Source organism: Myotis lucifugus, unplaced genomic scaffold, assembly GCF_000147115.1.
Source record: "Myotis lucifugus unplaced genomic scaffold, Myoluc2.0 scaffold_318, whole genome shotgun sequence".
Lineage (NCBI taxonomy): Eukaryota > Metazoa > Chordata > Mammalia > Chiroptera > Vespertilionidae > Myotis > Myotis lucifugus.
Window position 1 is genome coordinate 539206 of NW_005871366.1, and position 23393 is coordinate 562598.

At 49.4% G+C, this 23393-nt stretch overlaps 1 protein-coding gene and 2 pseudogenes across 1 annotated transcript; 2 read left to right on the forward strand and 1 right to left on the reverse strand.

Moving 5' to 3' along the window:
- The first annotated feature begins 2280 nt into the window (after positions 1-2280).
- On the forward strand, positions 2281-5045 carry LOC102428107 (annotated as a pseudogene).
- Positions 5046-8490: 3445 nt separating this feature from the next.
- On the reverse strand, positions 8491-10509 carry LOC102428417 (annotated as a pseudogene).
- Positions 10510-13197: 2688 nt separating this feature from the next.
- On the forward strand, positions 13198-14261 carry LOC102441456 (RING finger protein 113A-like). The gene is given in 2 exon segments (XM_023764127.1): positions 13198-14080; positions 14083-14261. Coding segments are annotated over 2 exon segments (1044 nt in total). The 3' UTR covers positions 14244-14261.
- The last annotated feature ends 9132 nt before the right edge of the window (positions 14262-23393 follow it).

A 23393-nucleotide genomic window follows, 5' to 3' on the forward strand; every position in this document is an offset into this window, starting at 1 on the left:
TCTTTATTATGAAATGATAAAACTTGGATTCTATCACCTATATAAATCATAAAATTATTTTCGTTGCTACTTCATAACTGTAATTTTGATACTGTTATGAATCATAATGTAAATATCTGATATGCAGGATGTATTTTCATTGTTACAAATCAAACATAATTAAAGCATAGTGATTAATCACAAAAAAAACGTGATTATATATGTGTTTTCTTTTAAAAAAAATATATTTTATTGATTTTTTACAAAGAGGAAGAGAGAGAGATAGAGAGTTAGAAACATTGATTAGCTGCCTCCTACTGGGGATGTGTCTGCAACCAAGGTACATGCACTTTGACCGGAATCGAACCTGGGACCCTTCAGTCCTCAGGCTGACGCTCTATCCACTGAGCCAAACCAGTTAGGGAATATATGTGTTTTCTAGTGGCCTTAGGCGACGCCTGTGAAAGGGTCATTCGACCCCCAGAGGGGTCGTGACCCACAGGTTGAGATCCGCTGCCTTAAGTGATGGCCTAATCATTAGGGAAATGCAAATGGGAACCTTAGTGAGAGAGCACTTCACACCAATCCGAAGGCCGCTATCCAATTAAACTACAGTTAGTGCCCAGGCCAGAATGGCTCCCTGGTTGGAGACTCCACCTTTGGATCAAAGGGTCTCAGGATTGATACCCAGTCAAGGGCATATGACTCAGCTGTGGGATTGATGCCCAGGTCCCATCAGGTGTGTGCAGGTGAAAGTCAATTGATCCTCTCCCTCCCTATAACTCTTTCTAAAAATTAATGAAGAAAATATACTCCCCTGATATTTTTTTTAAAAAGAAGTAAATTCTGACACATACTCAGGACACGATGCTACATGAAATCAGCCAGGCTAAAGAGACAAATTCTGTAGAATTCCACTTTAATGAGGCGGTCAAATTCACAGGGACAGAAACTGGAATGTTAGCATCCAGAGACTGGGGGGAGAGGGAAGGCAGAGTTAGGATGTTTAATGGGTACAGAGGTTCAGTTTAGCAAAATGAAAAAAGAGAGATGGAGCCTTATGGAGGGAGGAATATGTACTCTGGGTTGAGCATCAACCTAGAACCAGGAGGTCACGGTTTGATTTAGGGGACGGGAACCAGCTTGGGTTGCAGGCACCATCCCTAATGTGGGGCATGCAGGAGAGAGCCAATCAATGATTCTCTTACCATTAATGTCTCTCTCTCTCTCTCTCTCTCTCTCTCTCTCTCTCTCTCTCTGCCTTATCTTTCCTTTCTGAGGATATTATTTTTAAAAATATATAAATGAAATTTATAATGATGATAAAAATAAATAAATTAACAACCATGTCCAGTTTCCAAGTGGTTGGAGCATCAGCCCAAAGATCAAAAGGTTGAGGGTTCAAATTCCGTTCAAAGGCACATACCTCCATGGTGGATTTGACCCCCAGCTTCCAGGCAGGGTATGTGTGGGAGGCAACCAATCTCTCTCACTCTCTCTCTCTCTCTCTCTCTCTCTCTCCCTCCAATTTTCTCTTAGCCTCTCTCTCGCTCTCCCAAATCTCCCTAAAAATCAATGGAAAAAATTCTTCTGGAGAGGATTAACAAACAAAAACTTAAAAATTAAATAAAATAACCAAATGGGCCAAAACCGGTTTGGCTCAGTGGATAGAGCATCGGCCTGCGGACTGAAAGGTCCCAGGTTCGATTCCGGTCAAGGGCAAGTGCCTGGGTTGTGGGCACATCCCCAATAGGAGATGTGCAGGAGGGAGCTGATCGATGTTTCTTTCTCATCGATGTTTCTGACTCTCTCTCTCTCTCCCTTCCTATCTGTAAAAAATCAATAAAATATATTTAAAAAAATAAAATAAAATAAAATAACCAAATGGCCCAACATTGCCACTTCTGGGTATATACACACAGAAATGGAAACAGGGTCCTGAAAAGATATTTGGGCATCTGTGTTCACAACATGTCAGATGGAAGCAGCCACTGAGGAATGTGCCTGGAGAGATGAATGGATAAGAAGCAAAAAGGAGCCTAGACATGTACCATGGTATAGTGTTCAGCTTTAAAAAAGGAAGGCAATTCTGACACATGCTCCGACAGGGATGATGACCTTTGAGGATATAATGTCTCATGATATCAGCCAGGCCCAAAAAGGCAAGTTTTGTAGAATTCCACTTTAATGAGGTGGTCAAACTCACAGAGTCAGAAAGTGGAAAGTTGGTGTCCAGGGACTTGGGGGAGAAGGAAGGGAGAGTTCTGGTGTTACATGGGTTCAGAGGTTCCGTTTAGCAAGATGGAAACGGGGGAGGGAGCCTTATGGAGGGATGACCATGTGCTGCAGCTGCCCAGAGAAGAGAAGGCGGAGGACAAGGGGCCATTGCGTCTGACCCCTCTGTCCCCTGGGCAGGAGACGTAGAGGACCTCTCATCTCACCAAGCAAGGCCAGGAGACGCAGTCCCACACACCCCGAGTCCTGGCAGACAAGTGCCGGGACCCATATGGAATCAGAGTTGTGCTCCACCCTGGAGGGGTGAGGGGAAGGGACAAGAGCAGGGAGAGCGAGATGTGGATGACCCCTCCCACAAGGTCACAGCGCCTGATCCCTGTCTTGCCCCTGACTTGGGCTGTGCCCTCCTGACCTGTGAGAGCCTTGGCTTCCTCCCCTTGGCCCAGAGACAGGTATGGTTGTGGGTGACTCTGGGGCACTCAGTGGCCTGGCACAGGGAGAACTGAGCGGAGGATGGGGCTCACCCTCTGAACTCAGAGCTCCCTCCTGTTGATTCGGTCCCGAGGGAGCTCCGGGATTCTAGAAGCCGGTCAGTCCAGAGAAGATCGGATTAAGTAGGGTGGGATCAGTGTGTGCACCTGACTCCTGGTGCCCTGAGATTCTGAAAACCAATCTAGAGAAGATGTGATCAAGTACAGGAGTATTCATTGGCTTACCGAGTTAATCTGCTTGGAGGCGGGGCTTTCCGCCAGTATAAGAGCTGAGGGCACCCGGTCTTGGCTTCCAGACACCAGAGGCCAGGAGAGCAGGACCATGTCGGCTCCCGGGGAAGTGAAGCAGCTCGAGCTCCAACCCTCCTGAGGGCCACGGCACCGAGCCGGTTTCCTCCCGGCCATCTGCAAGCTCAGGAGGCCGAGCTGGATGCCTCCTGCCCTGCCCCAATCCTGGTGGCCCTGCCTCGCTGCCCGGGACCCTGCCATCAGCCTGTTGGCCCCGGCGGCCTGCTCCCGGTGCCCCCCACAGCCAGCTGGGCCCCCAAATACCTCCTCACCCAGCCAGCGTCTGTGAGGAGAGGCCGGGCCCCCCGCACCGGGCTACCCACCACCCAGGAGCTGTGCGACCTGCTGCGGGGAGCACACAAGGTTCCCGTGAAGTCAGCCAGCCTGCCCCAGGCTGCCCAGCAGCCGGCCCCGAAGCCCCGCTCCATCCACCTCTCAGCCGCCAGAGACAAGAGGAGGATTGCCCGCGTCCCCATGCCCTGCCTGGGTGAAGGTGCCAAGAGGCGCCTCCTGGCCAGCAGCAGCAAGACCAGCAGCAGCCGCCCGCCTTCCAAAAACCAAGGGCTGGGCAGCCAGCTCCCAGAGGCCCCCGCCCCATCGGGCCAGGCGTCCATGGCCACCAGCCCCGTGCCCCCAAAGCGCGTGGCCCGTGGCCCACCCATGCAGACATCTCAGAAGCCTGTTCCTCCAACAGAGTGTGGGGGCAAAGTGCCCGCCATCACCCCTCAACGCCGTCTCAGCCTCTTTAGGGACCAGGGTCTCAAGTTCTGCTCCTCCACCCAGGAAGCCACAGGGAAGGAGCTGAAGGAGGAGAAGGCGGCCGACCACCAGAGGCCCAGCAAGAGGATGGACCGGGAAGTGGCCGCCAGCACCTTCCACAAGATGCAGGGCCTGGAACCCGGCCCTGGAGCCGGTCTCCACAAGACCCGGGACAGAGGGGCTATGTCCCAGGAGGAGGTGCCGGGGGGCAGGTTGGCCGCCCAGACCAGCTTCCCGCTCCAGCGCCCGGACAGCCCCCACGGGGAGGATCCTGTGCCAGGGGCCACCCTGTACCAGCGCCTCAAGGAGCACCTGCTCAGCCAGGCCCAGCTCAAGGAGAACGGCTACCCCTTTGCCCACCCCACACTGCCGGGGGGCGCTGTCCTCTTCACCGCCCAGGAGAAGCCGCCCCAAGACGCCTCCCGCAGGCTGTGCTGCCGCTGTGGCACCCAGTACCTCGTGGCCCCCTCGGGCCGCTGTGTGCGCCAGGAAGAATGTCACTACCACTGGGGGCGGCTGCGCCCCACTCCAGCGGCTGGGGGCTGGCAGATTCAGTACACGTGCTGCTCGGCCCCCATCGGCTCCCCTGGCTGCCAGGTGGCCCGGCAGCACGTGCAGGACGGCCGCCAGCAGGACCTGCAGGGCTTCGTGCACACCTCGCACAAAGAGCTGCCCCCAGGGGCTCACCCCGGCATCTACGCCCTGGACTGTGAGATGTGCTACACCACCTCTGGCCTGGAGCTGACCCGCGTCAGCGTGGTGGACAGCGCCCTGCGGCTGGTGTACGACACCTTCGTCAGGCCGGACCGCGACATCGTCGACTACAACACCAGGTTTTCCGGAGTCACCGCGGCTCACCTGGCCCACACCAGCACCTCCATCCGCGACGTCCAGGCCGCCTTGCTGACGCTCTTCAATGCCCACACCATCCTCATCGGACACAGCCTGCAGAGCGACCTGCTGGCCTTGAAGCTCATCCACGGCACCGTGCTGGACACATCTGTGCTCTTCCCGCACCGCCGCGGCCTCCCCTACAAGCGCTCCCTTCGCGACCTCGCCGCTCACTACCTCGGACACGCCATCCAGGACCGCATGGATGGCCACAGCTCCAGCGAGGACGCCAGCGCCTGCATGCGCCTGGTCCTCTGGAAGATGGGACAACACGCCGAGACTCAGCGCTGACCGCAGCCCAGCATGTTGTGGACAGGACTAGGACTTTGGAAAGTGCTTTGTGATCACATAGATCTCTTGCCCCACATGTCTAACAATAAAGGAATGGTTCAGGAAACTATACTACATCTCTTGTGTGATTTGTCATCATGTTATTTCCTGCACGACCGCCATGGCTCTGGGTTTCATTCGGATCCAGGAACCTGCCTGGCTTGCCGGCTCTACCCCCAAGGTGGGGCATGCACGAGGCAGCCGATCAATGATTCTCTCATCATTGATGTTTCTTTCTCCCCCCCTCTCTCTCCCCCCCTCTCTCTCTCCCACTCCCTTCCTCTCTGAGATGTAATTTTAATATATATATTTTCAAATCATAACGATGATAAAATCTAATTAAACTTAACAGCCCTGTCCAGTTATCTCAATGGTTGGAGCATCAGTCCACGGATAAAAGGTTGGAGGGTTCCATTTCCGCTCAAGGGCACATACCTCGGTGGTGCTTTTGACCCCCAGCTTCCAGGCAGGGTGTGCGTGGGAGGCAACTCTCTGTCTCTCTCTCTCTCTCTCTCTCTCTCTGTCTACCTCCCACCTCTACTTTCCCCTCTGAGATATTCTTTTAATAGTAGTAGCCCCGTGCACGAAACCCCTGTACATTGAAAGGGAATTCATTAACAGAAATATTGCTGTTTGCCCTTTCTCTATAATAGAAATGTGAGAGATAAAGGAAATTAGTAAACTGTATATGAAAATATTCTATAAATTTGTAAATAAATAAACAGTAACAAACTGACATAACAACAGAGGCATGATATAAAAACGACAAAAACATGATATGAAAACAACAGTGATGCAAACAATGACTGATAAAGTGATTACACCTCTTCTAAAATCTCCATGTACACCATGTTAAGAGTGAAAACACTTTCAGAGGGCTCGACTAATTTCCCTTGTGCTGAAGTATTGAGAACTTTAACTTGAACGTCACATGCTCTTCGAACGCGAGAGAAAGCAACATGTAACTGACCATGGGCGAAAACGGGTTCAGGGAGGAATATGCCTACTCTGTCTAGAGTTTGTCCTGGTGATTTATTAATAGTCATCACACATGCTGGCATCACAGGAAACCGTCGTTGAATCAATTTCAATGGGAGTCCAGTGTCAGATGGGAAATCAGAACAACCTCTCCCTCTGCAGATCCTGTTAATACTTCAACTTTGATAATGTCAGATCGTAATCTTTTGATAATAAATCTGGAACCATGACAAAGACCCCATTTACTATGAAGATTTCTCAAAAGCATGATGACTGGACCCACTTTCAATTTTCATTTGTGACACTGCATTCCCAAAGGAGTCATACTATTAAGAAATTCGATGGGAACATTTTCCTCTTCAGCATCACCTGTGGAATCAGTGGAATCATCACTCAAATATGTGTGGAAATCTCCATCGAGTATAACCACAATTTCTTCATTTACTTTTTGAATGTGCTCATTTTTTGGACAAAGAATTGTACGTTTAGATATCTTTTTAATATCATCTATAGATATAGTCTTTCCAAAGGTAGCTTCAATAATAGATCCTTTACAAAGCATTTCTCAGGGGATTTCAATAATATCCATTCCTAAATGAAAACTGCTATCAAGTTTTCCATTTCCAAGTAAGTTTGACTCACCATCCACTATCAGCAGAATCCTCTGAACTCATATCTGTTGTAAGAGACAACTTTCTGAGACATCCCCAAACATTGCAGTACTTTAAACTTGCTTGTACTATGGCAGATCTCATAGTATGCAGTACTATACTGAGACATTGTCGAAAATACCCTCCAAGAAGGAGAACTTTCCCACCAAAGACAACATTCAAATTTCTCTGTCATCAGTGATGCAGCAGCACAAGTCCCACTGATAATATCAAAGGGAGTCATAAAGTTTTCTGTCGGACTATCAGTGTACATGTATACATTAAAAAAATAAATGTATCTTTCATCATCATATACTGTGTTTTTGTCGCTCGAATGAATTTTATTATTTCTTCAAGGTTCTTCACATACGTGCACCTTAAGAGATATCAAGTAGGCATAAAATGTTCTCAAAGAATTAGGGTTGGCACGCAGAAGAATTTTGAGTCAGAGATTTTGCTTGTTTTGCCACACACTCACAAAAACTGTTTTATCCTATATCATGGAAACCCTGGGTGTAACGTCATGACAGAGGCTCAAACAAGCGGAAGGAAGTCAGTCCTGCAGGGGTCATCTTGGAAAGGGCTGCACCCTCCTCGAGCCGTTTCCTGGGAGCTCGAGGTTTGAGGCAGGGACGGGCCCTTGGAGTATGGAGGCATATCTTTATCAAGTTTTAATACACGATATTAGAGGTCATGGTAGTACTGTTTTACCCACAGCATCTACAGGAATTGCTGAAAATTTTCTTCTCTGTGGAAGCACCTTTCATTTTCACCATCAATTACCCATTCCTCTAAGTGAAACTGCAATTTCTAGACTCGATAAAAACAGTGAAGTTGCTAAAACTCTTCGGAAGGCCCAACTTCTCATTATTGATGAATGCACCATAGCATCCAGTCATGCTATACATGTCATAGACAGATTACTAAGAGAAATTTGAATGTTGTCTTTGGTGGGAAAGTTCTCCTTCTTGGAGGGTATTTTCGACAATGTCTCAGTCTTGTACCGCATGCTATGGGATCGGCCATAGTACAAGCGAGTTTAAAGTACTGCAATGTTTGGGGATGTCTCAGAAAGTTGTCTCTTACAACAAATATGCGTTCAGAGGAATCTGCTTATAGTGGATGGTTAGTCAAACTTACTTGGAGATGGCAAACTTGATAGCAGTTTTCATTTAGGAATGGATATTATTGAAATCCCCTGAGAAATGCTTTGTAAAGGATCTATTATTGAAGCTACCTTTGGAAAGACTATATCTATAGATGATATTAAAAAAATATCTAAACGTACAATTCTTTGTCCAAAAAATGAGCACATTCAAAAAGTAAATGAAGAAATTGTGGGTATACTCGATGGAGATTTCCACACATATTTGAGTGATGATTCCATTGATTCCACAGATGATGCTGAAAAGGAAAATGTTCCCATCGAATTTCTTCATAGTATGACTCTTTTGGGAATGGGGTATCCTAAATAAAAATTGAAAGTGGGTGCAATCATGATACTATTGAGAAATCTTCATAGTAAATGGGGTCTTTGTAATGGTTCCAGATTTATTATCAAAAGATTACAATCTGACATTATCAAAGTTGAAGTATTAACAGGATCTGCAGATTAGATTTTATCATTGTTATGATTTTAAAATATATATATTAAAATTACATCTTAGAGAGGAAGGGAGAGAGAGAGAGAGAGAGAGAGAGAGAGAGAGAGAGAGAGAGGGAGAGAGAGAAACATCAATGATGAGAGAATCATTGATCGGCTGCCTCGTGCATGCCCCACCTTGGGGGTAGAGCCGGCAACCGAGGCAGGTTACTGGATCCGAATGAAACCCAGAGCCATGGCGGTCGTACAGGAAATAACACGATGACAAATCACACAAGAGATGTAGTATAGTTTCCTGAACCATTCCTTTATTGTTAGACATGTGGGGCAAGAGATCTATGTGATCACAAAGCACTTTCCAAAGTCCTAGTCCTGTCCACAACATGCTGGGCTGCGGTCAGCGCTGAGTCTCGGCGTGTTGTCCCATCTTCCAGAGGACCAGGCGCATGCAGGCGCTGGCGTCCTCGCTGGAGCTGTGGCCATCCATGCGGTCCTGGATGGAGTGTCCGAGGTAGTGAGCGGCGAGGTTGCGAAGGGAGCGCTTGTAGGGGAGGCCGCGGCGGTGCGGGAAGAGCACAGATGTGTCCAGCACGGTGCCGTGGATGAGCTTCAAGGCCAGCAGGTCGCTCTGCAGGCTGTGTCCGATGAGGATGGTGTGGGCATTGAAGAGCGTCAGCAAGGCGGCCTGGACGTCGCGGATGGAGGTGCTGGTGTGGGCCAGGTGAGCCGCGGTGACTCCGGAAAACCTGGTGTTGTAGTCGACGATGTCGCGGTCCGGCCTGACGAAGGTGTCGTACACCAGCCGCAGGGCGCTGTCCACCACGCTGACGCGGGTCAGCTCCAGGCCAGAGGTGGTGTAGCACATCTCACAGTCCAGGGCGTAGATGCCGGGGTGAGCCCCTGGGGGCAGCTCTTTGTGCGAGGTGTGCACGAAGCCCTGCAGGTCCTGCTGGCGGCCGTCCTGCACGTGCTGCCGGGCCACCTGGCAGCCAGGGGAGCCGATGGGGGCCGAGCAGCACGTGTACTGAATCTGCCAGCCCCCAGCCGCTGGAGTGGGGCGCAGCCGCCCCCAGTGGTAGTGACATTCTTCCTGGCGCACACAGCGGCCCGAGGGGGCCACGAGGTACTGGGTGCCACAGCGGCAGCACAGCCTGCAGGAGGCGTCTTGGGGCGGCTTCTCCTGGGCGGTGAAGAGGACAGCGCCCCCCGGCAGTGTGGGGTGGGCAAAGGGGTAGCCGTTCTCCTTGAGCTGGGCCTGGCTGAGCAGGTGCTCCTTGAGGCGCTGGTACAGGGTGGCCCCTGGCACAGGATCCTCCCCGTGGGGGCTGTCCGGGCGCTGGAGCGGGAAGCTGGTCTGGGCGGCCAACTTGCCCCCCGGCACCTCCTCCTGGGACATAGCCCCTCTGTCCCGGGTCTTGTGGAGAACAGCTCCAGGGCCGGGTTCCAGGCCCTGCATCTTGTGGAAGGTGCTGGCGGCCACTTGCGGTTCCATCCTCTTGCTGGGCCTCTGGTGGTCGGCCGCCTTCTCCTCCTTCAGTTCCTTCCCTGTGGCTTCCTGGGTGGAGGAGCAGAACTTGAGACCCTCATCCCTAAAGAGGCTGAGACGGCGTTGAGGGGTGATGGCGGGCACTTTGCCCCCACACTCTGTTGGAGGAACAAGCTTCTGAGATGTCTGCATGGGTGGGCCACGGGCCACGCGCTTTGGGGGCACCGGGCCGGTGGCCATGGACGCCTGGCCCGATGGGGCAGGTGCCTCTGGTAGCTGGCTGCCCAGCCCCTGGTTTTTGGAAGGTGGGCGGCTGCTGCTGGTCCTGCTGCTGCTGGCCAGGAGGCGCCTCTTGGCACCTTCACCCAGGCAGGGCACGGGGACGCGGGCAATCCTCCTCTTGTCTCTGGCGGCTGAGAGGTGGATGGAGCGGGGCTTCGGGGCCGGCTGCTGGGCAGCCTGGGGCAGGCTGGCTGACTTCATGGGAACCTTGTGTGCTCCCCGCAGCAGGTCACACAGCTCCTGGGTGGTGGGTAGCCCGGTGCGGGGGGCCCGGCCTCTCCTCACAGACGCTGGCTGGGTGAGGAGGTATTTGGGGGCCCAGCTGGCTGTGGGGGGCACCGGGAGCAGGCCGCCGGGGCCAACAGGCTGATGGCAGGGTCCCGGGCAGCGAGGCAGGGCCACCAGGATTGGGGCAGGGCAGGAGGCATCCAGCTCGGCCTCCTGAGCTTGCAGATGGCCGGGAGGAAACCGGCACGGTGCCGAGGCCCTCAGGAGGGTTGGAGCTCGCGCTGCTTCACTTCTCCGGGGTGCCCACATGGTCCTGCTCTCCAGGGCTCTGGTGTCTAATGGCTTGGGCTGGGCGCCCTCAGCCCTTATATAGGCAGAAAGCCCCGCCTCCAGACAGATTCACTCGCTCAGCCAATGAATCCTAATGACCTCAGGGGCACCGGCACCGGGAGTCAGGTGCACACACTTGTCTCACCTTACCTAATCCCATCTTCTCTTGACTGGCTCCTAGAATCCCGGAGCTCCCTCGGGACCGAATCAACAGGAGGGAGCTCTGAGTCCAGACAGTGAGCCCCATCCTCCGCTGAGTGCCCCAGAGTCACCCGACAACCACGCCTGTCTCTGGGCCAAGGGGAGGAAGCCAAGGCTCTGACACGTCAAAAGGGCACAGCCCAAGTCAGGAGCAAGACAGGGATCAGGCGCTGTGACCTTGTGGGAGGGGTCACCCACATCTCCCTCTCCCTGTTCTTGTCCCTTTCTCCTCCCTCCCCCCAACCCCCAGGGTGGATCACAACTCTGATTCCATGTGGATCCCGGCACTTGTCTGCCAGGACTGGGGTTGTGTGGGACTGCGTCTCCTTTCCATGCCTGGTAAGATGAGAGGTCCTCTATGTTTCCCGCCCAACCGCCATGGCTCTGGGTTGAGCATCGACCCAACCTGGCGGCCAGCATTTTGAGGACAGGACTATGAATTTGGAAACTGCTGTATGATCACACATATCTCTTGCCCCACATGTCTAACAATAAAGGAAGGTTCAATAAACTATAGGACCTGTGTAGTTTTATTTATTGTCATGTTTATTTCCAGCCCAACCGCCATGGCTCTGGGTTGAGCATCGACCTAGGAACCAGGAGGTCATGGTTTCATTTGGGGTCTGAGCACCTGCCCGGGTTTCGGGCTCTATCCCCAATGTGGGGTGTGCAGGAGGCAGCCACTCAATGATTTTCTCTCATCATTGATGATCCTGTTTTTCTCTCTCCCTCTCCCTTCCTCTCTGAAATCAAATAAAATATATATATTAAAAAATAATAATGTTAGTCGAAACCGGTTTGGCTCAGTGGATAGAGCGTCGGCCTGCGGACTGAAAGGTCCCAGGTTCGATTCCGGTCAAGGGCATGTACCTGGCTTGCGGGCACATCCCCAGTGGGAGATGTGCAGGAGGCAGCTGATCGATGTTTCTCTCCCGTCGATGTTTCTAACTATCTATCTCTCTCCCTTCCTCTCTGTAAAAATCAATAAAATATATTTTAAAAATAATAATAATGTTTATTTCCTGATTTTTTTTAAGGATCTTAAAAAAATTTTTATTGACCTCACCACAAAACCTATTCAGGGCAGTGACACAAGGAATGGCATAAAGAACCAGCAGGAGAGCTTAGGCTGGGCTGCTTTGGCTTTCGGAAGTCAGAGAAATGGCAGAAATGAGGAACCTCAGAGACAAGTCTAGGGGTTTGGCTCAGGATGAGGTGCTGCTGCCCATTGCTCCCCTAGTTGCAAGTCTCCTGAGGTACCCTAGAGATTAGGGGATATGTCCCTAGGAGTGCGGTGAATAGAGGGGGAAGAGAATGGCATGGGCATGGTCTCTGGGAGCTTTAGAGGTTTAAAAGTGTGGGTGTTTTGTGGAGAGCTTATGGGTAGAAAAAGAATATTCACTAGCTTTATGCTGATGCACCAAAATGAGATTTATTCCCTTAACTGGATTTCTATTATCTGCCTCCCTGACTAGGGTGACTTAAGGTATTTACCCTCTGGTTAGGGGAGAGAAGTGTAAACGATTTACCCTTAAGTGTCCTTGCTTTAGGGAACATGGGACTTACTAGGTGGCTCCCCAACTATAGGTCTAAGATTCCCTATTCCACTTGTCCTGGAATTCTCATAGCTTCTTATCAAATACACAATATAATATACCAGTGGTGTATTATACAACTGTACACCATAAAACTATAATTTCATAAACAATGTCACCCCAATAAATTCATGCCGGAAGCCGGTCCATCCTTGCTGCTTGACACATTCGCTGCAGGAAAGAAACATCTGCACAGCGTATGCTTCAAGGGACCTGGCGTATAAGGCATACTGTTCTTAATATGTTTGCTTCCCTTCTTGGCGCTATGTGTTTTAACTAAGGTCACCTCTCCGAGGTTGTTTCCCCAGGTAGGGATTTTTCCCTGAAGTTAGGGAGGGAATAAAACCCCTTAACTAAATGCCTGGTGGGTAGTTAATCACTTTAACTATGAATAATCACCCTTAAGCTACATAATCTTTACTCCCTGGAATGGAGATAAGAAAAGCCCTAACCTTTGGAATAGAAATTGACAGGATTAAAATCAACTGGTATAAATACAGATGTAACAAGACAATAACCACCAGAACTTGGCTGGAGTTCCTGGCTAGAGATCCTGGCTAGGCTGCTGATCAACTGAACACTGTCTCCGTGTCATTCCTTCTTCGCCAACTCCGTCCACACCTTTGGGGACCCCTGGACCTGCTGGGGTTGGACCCCAACAAATTCAAAGAACAAGAATACACATGTCTCAGATACGCCTCAAGTTTATATAAAGATGCCCTATGCACACATTTGCTACTAAAAATTGAAATAGAGAGCGGCGCACTCGCGCAGCCGAGTGCCCCAGTTTCCCACGGCGCACTTGGCTCGGGCTTCTCGGCGGAGCGTGCAGTAACGCGAAGCCTCTGTTTCGGAGCACGGGACCGCACAAATGGCAGAGCAACTTTCCCCTGGAAAGGCGACGGATCAGGCGTGCACCTTCCTGTTCAAAAAGCCTGGGCGAAAGGGGCCTGTAGGCCGCAGGAAGCGCCCGATCTGCGACCCAGAGCCCGGAGATGGCAGCAGCAGCAGCGAGGAAGGCAGCACTGTGGTTCGCCGCGAAAAGAAGCGGGCGACCCACAATCCGATGATCCAGAAGACCCGTGGCAGTGGTAAACAGAAGGTGGTTTACTGTGAATTGAGTAGCAAGGAGGAGGGGGATGGGAAGGGGAAGGAGGCTGAGAGTCTCCGTGTGGTCTACAAGTCCACCCGCTCGGCGAAACCCGTGGGGCCAGAGGATATGGGGGCGACTGCTGTCTACGAGCTAGACACAGAAAAGGAGCGTGACGCACAAGCCATCTTTGAGCGCAGCCAGAAGATCCAGGAGGAGCTGAGAGGCAAGGAAGATGACAAGATCTATCGGGGAATCCATAACTATCAGAAATACATGAAACCCAAGGATACACCTGTGGGCAATGCTTCCTCCGGAATGGTGCAGAAGGGCCCCATCCGAGCTCCGGAGCATCTACGTGCCACCGTGCGCTGGGATTACCAGCCCGACATTTGTAAGGACTATAAGGAGACTGGCTTTTGCGGCTTCGGAGACAGCTGCAAATTCCTCCATGACCGATCAGATTACAGGCATGGGTGGCAGATGGAACGTGAGCTTGATGAGGGTCGCTATGGTGTCTATGAAGATGAAAATTATGAAGTGGGAAGCGACAGTGAGGAAATGCCATTCAAGTGTTTCATCTGTCGCCAGTCCTTCCAAAACCCAGTCGTCACCAAGTGCAGGCATTATTTCTGTGAGAGCTGTGCTCTGCAGCATTTCCGCACGACCCCCGCTGCTACGTCTGTGACCAGCAGACCAATGGCGTCTTCAATCCAGCGAAAGAATTGATTGCTAAACTGGATAAGCATCAGGATGCAGAAGAGGATGGGAACTTGACAGAGGAAAAGGCAGGTGATGAAGTAGGTTCCTGGATAGATGGCTTGTGAAAGCATCAAGATGTCTTGCAGAAAAAGAAAGAAAAAGGTATTTTAAAAAGGAAAGTTCGTAAGTGTGGCCTAGAAATTACTCTAGGAGGAAATAAAGGGAGGATTTCTTCAAATGTCTGGAAAACTGTAATTAAACGTCAATGTATTAGGCCTCAAAAAGAAAAGTAAAAAAAAAAAAAGAAAAAAGATGTCTTGCAGAAATCATTAAGCAGAAATGACCACCTGGCGTTAAGAAGACCCTGGACAGGATGCCACCACGAACCTATTCTTCTTGCGGTTTTGAATAGCCTCATTCCTCCTCAGCCATGTTGGAAACAGTCCTTTGAGGTCTCTTTTAAGACTTGCCATTGCTGAAACCGGTTTGGCTCAGTGGATAGAGCGTCAGCCTGCGGACTGAGAGGTCCCGGGTTCGATTCTGGTCAGGGGCATGTACCTGGGTTGCGGGCACATCCCCGGTGGGGGATGTGCAGGAGGCGGCTGATCGATGTTTCTCTCGCATCGATGTTTCTAACTCTCTCTATCTCTCTCCCTTCCTCTCTGTGAAAAATCAATAAAATATATATTAAAAAAAAAAGACTTGCCATTGTCCTCACTCCACGTCTCCTGCTGTAGACCAGGCCATAACTCACCCCCACTACATACTCGGGCATTTCTTCTTCTCTGTCCTGCTGTTGGGGTGAATGTTTTTGTGGAAGGGAAGAGAATTGGATACTATGGTTGAGAGTCAACTTACTAAGGTTTTCTGCTAGTGCTTCTGAGACAGCTTGAGTGTCAGCTGAATAGCTTCCTTGGACATCTGAGAAAATGACCCAGTGGAGGGGGCATTAAGCTTTGTTGGTGAATCCATTGCAAGTCTAGTCACAGCCTGAAGTTCCTCCTAGAACCCGTCTGCAAAGATTTCAAGCTGAAGGTGATGCTCAAAGCTCACAAGTTGCTACAAAGCAGTCTCTATTTCCTGATTTTTAACATAATACAGATTTATTATAGAAAATTTGAGAAATAAACAACTAGATAGATGAAAAGAAAACTATTCAAAAATCCTTTCACAGAGAAATAACACTGTGAACATTTGATCAGCTCTCTCTTAGAAATAGTTACATATTTCTTGTGCAAAATTGGGTATATTGTTTCTATTTAGATTGTAGCCTGTTTCTTTAAACTTCCTCTGTATTTAACTATGTATACACATATATAAAGAAAGAGGGAACACTTCCAACTTCTTACTATGCAGTCAGTCTTCATTGTCAATAGGTTCTTCAAAACTGTGACTTTAAGCAAAATGATGCATAGGAAAGTAATCTTTACCATAGGTTAAGCGATATATACAAGAGTTGTGTCTATATCATATTTGTGGTCACAAAAATATCACAAAACTTCCAAGACCAAAAGCACTTCTAATATTAAACATTGAAAGAAATATGAACTGTCTGGGTCAGTGGTTGAACATCCACCCATGAACCAAGAGGTCACTGTTTTATTCCCGGTCAGTGCACATGCCCAGAATTTGGGCTGGATCCCCAGAAGGGGGTGTACAGGAGGCAGCTGATCAATGATTCTCTCTCATCATTGATGTTTTTATCTCTCTCTTTCCCCCTCTTCCTCTCTGCAATCAATAAAAATAATTTTTTAAAAATGTGAACTATACATACAATTTTTAAAGAATAATAAAAACAGAAAAAAACCAAGATGGCGACATAGGTAAACACCGGAAATTGCTGCCTCACACAACCACTTCAAAAATACAACTAAAAGACAAAACGGACATCACCCGGAACCACAGGAAGGCTGGCTGAGTGGAAATTCTACAACTAGAAGGAAAGAGAAAAGCACACTGAGACTCAGAGGAGGTGTGGAAGTAAAGTGCAGAGGTACGGAGGCTAACGTGGAAAGGGCTGGCAACTGAGGACGCGGTTGTCTTTTTCAATCGGGAGGGAGACACAAGCTCCCGACAGCTCTGAACTCCAGTTCCGGGCAAGTCTCTGGGGACCCAGACTCATACGGGGAGAAACTGGACTGTCTGGCATCGGTCGGAACTCGAGGGCTGCTTTCTCTCAGAGGTGCTTGCAGCGATTACCGAGATTACCTCGGGACACTGAGACCCGGGGCCTCTTAGGGCAGGGCTGAGGATCAGCCATAACTGTTTGCTCTGCCTTGTTGATTCCCTGAGACCCTGCCCCACCCAAGCTGTGTGCAGAGGCTTTTGCATATGAATGGCCTGGTCCTTTGCAATCTGAAAATTACCTAACAAACTGAAGCTGGGTCAGAGAGACCCAGAACATCCAAAAGAAGGCCCAAGGCCCAACAGCAGCCTTGCATTGCTTCCCAGCTGGGCCTCATCTGGGCACCTCCAAACCCCAAACAAAGAAGAGGAATCTGCAGATCTCTCCATAGCTCCTGCTGGGTAGCCTCAGGAAGAGGCTAAATTAGCACCTCCTTAGAGATCCAAGAGCCAGTATACCCAATGGTCAGAGTGAACCATCCAGATTACAACTCCTCAGATCCATAAGGGACACACTCAGGGGGCAGACTCAGTGAGCACCAAAGCCCCACTGAAGCAAGTCTTGCCCCAGAAGGGTGTCTCCAGCACAGAAGTTCTCCCACTGCACACACAGCTGATTCTCACAGCCAATTGGCCTGGAGGTCAATTCCTCCCAGTGATACCTACAACAATCAAGGCTTAACTACAACAAGACTGTGCACAAAGCCCACAAAGGGGTGCACCAAGAGTGTCGACCTCAGGTAATTGGGGAGGCTGAGCCACTGGGCCCTATAGGACACCTAGCACAAAAAGCCACTCTATCAACACAGGGAAGCATAAAAAATGAGGAGACAAAGAAACAGGTCACAAATGACAGAAATGGAGGAAAGCAAACTACTGAATATAGAGTTCAAAACCACGGTTATAAGGTTTTTCAAGAATTTTCTAGAAACTGCCAATAAATTTAGTGAGACCCTCAAGAAATCTAGTGAGACCCTCGAGGTTATGGAAAATTTAGTAAGACCCTCAAGAAATCTAGTGAGACCCTCGAGGTTATGAAAAAGGACCAACTAGAAATTAAGCATACACTGACTGAAATAAAGAATATCATACAGAGTTCCAACAGCAGACCAGAGGAGCGCAAGAATCAAGTCAAAGATTTGAAATACGAAGAAGCAAAAAACACCCAACCGGAAAAACAAAATGAAAAAAGAATCCAAAAATATGAAGATAGTGTAAGGAGCCTCCGGGACAACTTCAAGCATACCAACATCTGAATTATAGGGGTGCCAGAAGAAGAGCAAGAGCAAGATATTGAAAACCTATTTGAAGAAATAATGACAGAAAACTTCCCCTACCTGGTGAAAGAAATAGACTTACAAGTCCAGGAAGCACAGAGAACCCCAAACAAAAGGAATCCAAAGAGGACCACACCAAGACACATCATAATTAAAATGCCAAGAGCAAAAGACAAAGAGAGAATCTTAAAAGCAGCAAGAGAAAGAAACTCAGTTACCTACAAGGGAATACCCATACAACTGTCAGCTGATTTCTCAACAGAAACTTTGCAGGCCAGAAGGGAGTGGCAAGAAATATTCAAAGTGATGAATAGCAAGAACCTACAACCAAGATTACTTTACCCAGCAAAGCTATCATTCAGAATTGAAGGTCAGATAAAGAGCTTCACAGATAAGAAAAAGCTAAAGGAGTTCATCACCACCAAACCAGTATTATATGAAATGCTGAAAGGTATTCTTTAAGAAGAGGAAGAAGAAGAAAAAGGTAAAGATAAAAATTATGAACAACAAATATGCATCTATCAACAAGTGAATCTAAGAATCAGGGGCATAGAAAGGGAGTGGACTGACTATTCTCGGGGGGGGGGGGTGTGGGGGTGCGGGAAGAGACTGGACAAAAATCGTGCACCTATGAATGAGGACAGTGGGGGGGGGGGCGGTAAGGGCAGAGGGTGGGGTGGGAACTGGGTGGAGGGGAGTTATGGGGGGAAAAAAGAGGAACAACTGTAATAATCTGAACAATAAAGATTTAATAAAAATTTTTTTTTAAAAACCCACAGAAACCACTTGCTAAACTTCAAAAAAAAAAAAAAGAAGAAGAAGAAAAACAAATAAGGTAATTATTTTCCAACCCACTTATTCTAGTTCAGAGTCACAGGTGGTCGGCGTCCACCCCAGCAGCCCTGGCCCAGGAGGACGGGACACCTTCCTGGACAGGACACCCTTCCATCACACCCATTGCCACACTCACTCAGACTGGGACCGAGGTAGATCCTCAATTCACCTCCTCTTTGGGAGGTGGGAGGAACCAGAGTCCCTGGAGAAAACCCGGCCAGATGTGGGGAGACCGTGCAAACTCCTCACAGATAGCAGCCCCACCAGGCATCGATTTTATTTCCTCATCAGTGTTATAAGGAAACAACACGGAGCGAAACTACGTGGTTCAAGGACTTGCTGTCTAAGGGACGGTGCTAAATCCACTTGGTGGTTTATCTTCTTTAAGTATCACAGGACCCCTCTGAGGTCTTATCACCCTCATTGTACAGGAGGAACTTGAGAATCAGGGAATTAAGTAATTTGGTGCAAGTCACACAACTCCTGAATGACCTAGTCAGGGTTGAAAGCCAGGTGGCCTGCCTTCTCAGCCCACACGCTGAAGCAAACTCTATTCTACATCCCATGTCACTAAACATTCTTTGAAAACAAGATTTGAAAAGCTGCTGCATAATATTGACTAACATAAATATGCCAAAGATGTGTTCATTTAACTCTTCCCCTAGCATTGAGCAATTGGGTTGTTTATAATTGCTCTTGCATTTGTTTTTGTCTTTTGTTAATCCTCCCCCCTCCGCCACCAGATATTTTTTCATTGCCTTTTTTTTATGAGGAAATTGATAAAATTCTAATAACTCTACTCTTCCCCCCAAATAAAGTTGCTTCCCTCAAATCCAATTAATCTTACAATGGAAATTAAAATATACATTACTTTTATTTTTTGAATAGTTCTTTATTGCTGAAAGTATTATATATGTCCCCTTTATTTTCATTGCTGTTTAGAGAGTGGGAGGGAGAGGGAGGAAGCGAGGAGAGAGAAAAATCAATGTGAGAGAGGCATTGGTTGCCTCCCAAATGCACCCTGACCAGGGCCAGGGATCGAACCTGCAACCCAGGTATGTGCCCTTGACCGGGAATTGAACTCTCGACCCCTCCATGCACGGGCCAACGCTCTGACCATTGAACACCACCAGCCAGGGCCTGCTCTTGTGTTTTAAGTGTAATATTTCAAAGAGTATTTTTGTGCATAAATCTTTGTCTTACGATGACCAACTCTCTTATTATTTCACTAGGGAATATACCTAGATGGGAAGTTTTAGGGTCAAAATGATACCTAGCTAAAGTTTAGTGGAGTCTCTGCAAATGGCATTTATAACAAGTTTATTTTTTTAAGGGGTTTTACTTGACAGTGCAAGGAATACATGGGAAATCTTTGAACCTTCTGCTCAATGTTGTTGTGAACTTGAAATTGGTCTAAAAAAATAAATTCTATTTCAAAGGGGCCAGTGTAACATGGAAACAAGTTTATGGGGCTTTTGGGCCAGCCATCAGGAACAGTCCCAGCCCTGGCTCTGCCACCTGCCAGCTGGGTGGCCTTGGGCAGGTCACTCAATCTCCCTGAGCCTCAGTCGCCTCACCTGTGACAGGGAACTCACAGTGGTGAGGGGGACGGGATGAAGTGCTGTGAACGAAGCCCTTGACATACTGCCTCGTGCTCTGTCCTCCAGATGGCAGGGCCAGTGACGGGGAGGTGCTCTTCAGACGGGAGGGAGTGTGGGCACCCGGCTCCTGCTGTGGGAGTGGCAGCCTGAGTTCCCTGGCCCATGAGAGAGGATGGGGTTTGGGGGCCCAGGTGGAGTGGGAGGGGCCGCTCTGGAGGGAAACGGCTCCGCGGTGGAGCAGCTGAGGTGCAGCTGGGCCTGCGGCCTGGGAGGCAGCCTTGTGGGTGCCTGCTCCCCGAGCCCACACCCCAGGCCTGCAGCTGTGACCTGCCTCCTATCAAATGGGCCATGGCCGGGGCTTGGCTGCTGCTTCTCCTGGCCCTCGGGTGTCCAGCCCTGCCCACAGGTGAGTCCCCTCCCTGCTTCTCTCTCTGTGCCCCATTTGTCTGCCCCAAAGCCCCCCTCCCTCTGGGCGTCCCGGTGTGGGTGAGATGCAGGGAGGCAGACCAGAGGCTCTGGGGCCTCTGGAGAGGGTCTCACCAGAAGCCCATCTTCCCTTCCCCATTGCACTCTACCTCCCAGCTACCTGGCTCTGGAGCCCCAAGTCCTGCTCCCCTGGGGTCCACAGTGTTGGTAGGGAGTAGCCACCTCTTGGAGGTATAGAGGAACAAAGCAAGCTGGCTGGGTGTCCATGGGGGTTGGGTGGAGGAGCCAGGGCTGTGATGTGATATGGAGTGATGGGACCTGGGCAATATTGTGGGGTCCCCTCCTGCCCTTCCTGTCCAGGTCTCCTGCCCTCGGGGTGCCCTTTCCACCAGGGTTCAGCGTTCCCCCTTATCAATGGGCTCTCTGGAGAAGTCCCAAGGCCTCAGTGACTTCCGGGTGTATGTACCCCCAGGCCTCCAACGATCAAGGCTGAAGCCAAAGGACTAGAATGTGAGAATTCCAGCTTCATTAGCCTGTGCATATTTGCATGTTTGGGGGGGTGAGGGGAGAGGAGGAGGGAGTCCTTGACCTTTGAATCAAGACATCTCCTTGAGCTAAAGCTGACCCAGTGTGGCACAGCTCCCCCTCCTAAGGAGGCCAAGCATACCCATGTGGAGCAGGGCAGGAGACTGAGCTCTGGGAAGGACGCAGCCAGGGTGAGAAGGAGCAATCCTGGGAGGCTTTGTGGAGGAGGCAGATGCTTAACTTCCTTGGGGAGTGTCTCTACCGGTAGAACTGCGAAGGCTCAGGAGCTGTGGTTCCTGGAGCCCACTCCCAGCCTTCTCTACCTCCTTTGTTTGCGATACCTTATTAATGATAGTATTGATAAGAATACTAATGCTCATCTGCCATGTGTTTTACATTCATAAACTTTATTCTACGCAACAACTTTGTGGGGCCGGTGTTACTAACCCCATTATATTGATGGGACCATTGAGACTCAGTGTATTAAGTGCCTGAGACAAACCAACTCTATTCGAGGCCACGTCCCAGGTTTGGTCCACTTTGTCACGTAGCAAAATCTTAGTCATCCTTCCAAGTGGGGTGAAATGTGGGACTTGGAGTCACCGAGATCTGAGCTCAAATCCTGAGTGGGCTACTAACCATCCACATGCTACTAGGTCAGTTATCTGACCCTCAAGAAATCTCATGTGAGCACTCCACACCCCTCCGTCCCCACAAAATACCCTGGCACATGTCCCCGCACCCTGGGCATTTCTTTGGCCTGGCTACACTTAGAGTTGTTGTGGGGTTTTTGTGTGTGTGTGTGTGTGTGTGTGTGTGTGTGTGTGTTGTTTTTTTTGTTAATCCTCACCCGAGGATATTTTTCCATTGATTTTTGAGAGAGTGGAAAGGAGGGGAAGAGAGAGAGAGAGAGAAACATCAATGTGAGAGAGACACATCGATTGGTTGCCTCCTGCATGCGCCCTGGCCAGGCCCAGGGTTCGAGCCTGCAACCAAGGTACATGCCCTTGACTGAAATCGAACCCAGGACCCTTCAGTCCACAGGTCGACGCTCTATCCACTGAGCCAAACCAGCTAGGGCTTAACTCACAGTTTTAATTTGTTTGGAGGTTTTAACCTTTGAGATTTAATTTTTATGAGCAAATATCCAACTGTTCAAAAATAACATTTGGTTATGTATTGAATGAATCATCCTTACTGAAAAGACTAAGTTTGTGGAAAATTAGGACTATTCTGGAAAATAAAGGACAAATCTACCTGGATTGCAGGTTCAATCCCCGGTCGAGGCTGTTTCTCTCACATCAATGTTTCTCTCCCTTCCTCTCTCTAAGCATGTCCTGGGGTGAATAACACAACCAACACCCTTCCATGTTCCACCCAGATTAACAAATGGTTATGATCCTGCCATATTTGAACTAGATTTTTAAAAATATGTATTTTTTATTTATTTCAGAGAGGAAAGTAGAGGGAGAAAGAGATAGAAACATCAGTGATGAGAGAGAAACATCGATCAGATGCCCCCTGCATGCCCCCTACTGGGGATCAAGCCCGCAACCCAGGCATGTGCCCTGACCGGGAATTGAACTGTGGCCTCCTGGTTCATAGGTCGATGCTCAACCACTGAGCCATGCTGGTCGGGCTGAACTAGATTGTTTTAAGAATCAGAAAGTTACAGATACATTTGAAGCCCCTTTAATCTCATTCCAGATCATGTTTCCTTCTCTTCCTCCCCAGAGGCGACCACTCTCCTGAGGCTGGCGCAACCAGGTATTCTGCGTGTTTATTTCCCATGAGACTGAGTTCTTTGAAAGTGGGGACGATCTATACCAATAAAAGGGTAATATGCTAATCAGACCGAACGTCTTCCGGACAATGCCACGGTGGTGGGGGCCGAGGCAGAGGTGGTTAGGGGCGATCAGGCTGGCAGGGAAGGCAGTTAGGGGGCAATAAGGCCAACAGTCAGAGGTGGTTAGGGGTGATCAGGCAGGCAGGCAGGCAAGCGAGCGGTTAGGAGCCAACGGTCCCAGATTGCGAGAGGGATGTCGACTGCCAGTTTAGGCCTGATCCCACAGGGGTCCAGAGGGGTCCTGGATTGGAGAGGATGCAGGCCAGGCTGAGGGACTCCCCCCATACACAAATTTCGTGCACCGGGCTTCTAGTGTATATATAAATTATTATATATAATTTAATGTTGTATGTAAATTAATGTTGTATCCCTAATGCCTTGCATAGAAAGGTTCAGATATGATAGATGAGTGATGGAAAGATGATGGATGGATGGATGGATGGATGGACAGATGGACATATAGATGGAAAGTAGAGAGAATAGCTGTAGAAAACATGGATGATGGAAAAAGAGTGAATGAACAGAGAGGTGAATGACAGGGTAGAGGGAAGGAAAGGTGTTTAGATAGGAAAACGCAAGGAGAGAGGGGGTGGTTGAGAGGATGGAGGGACAGATGGGGTGGTGGAACGGACAGATAGAAGC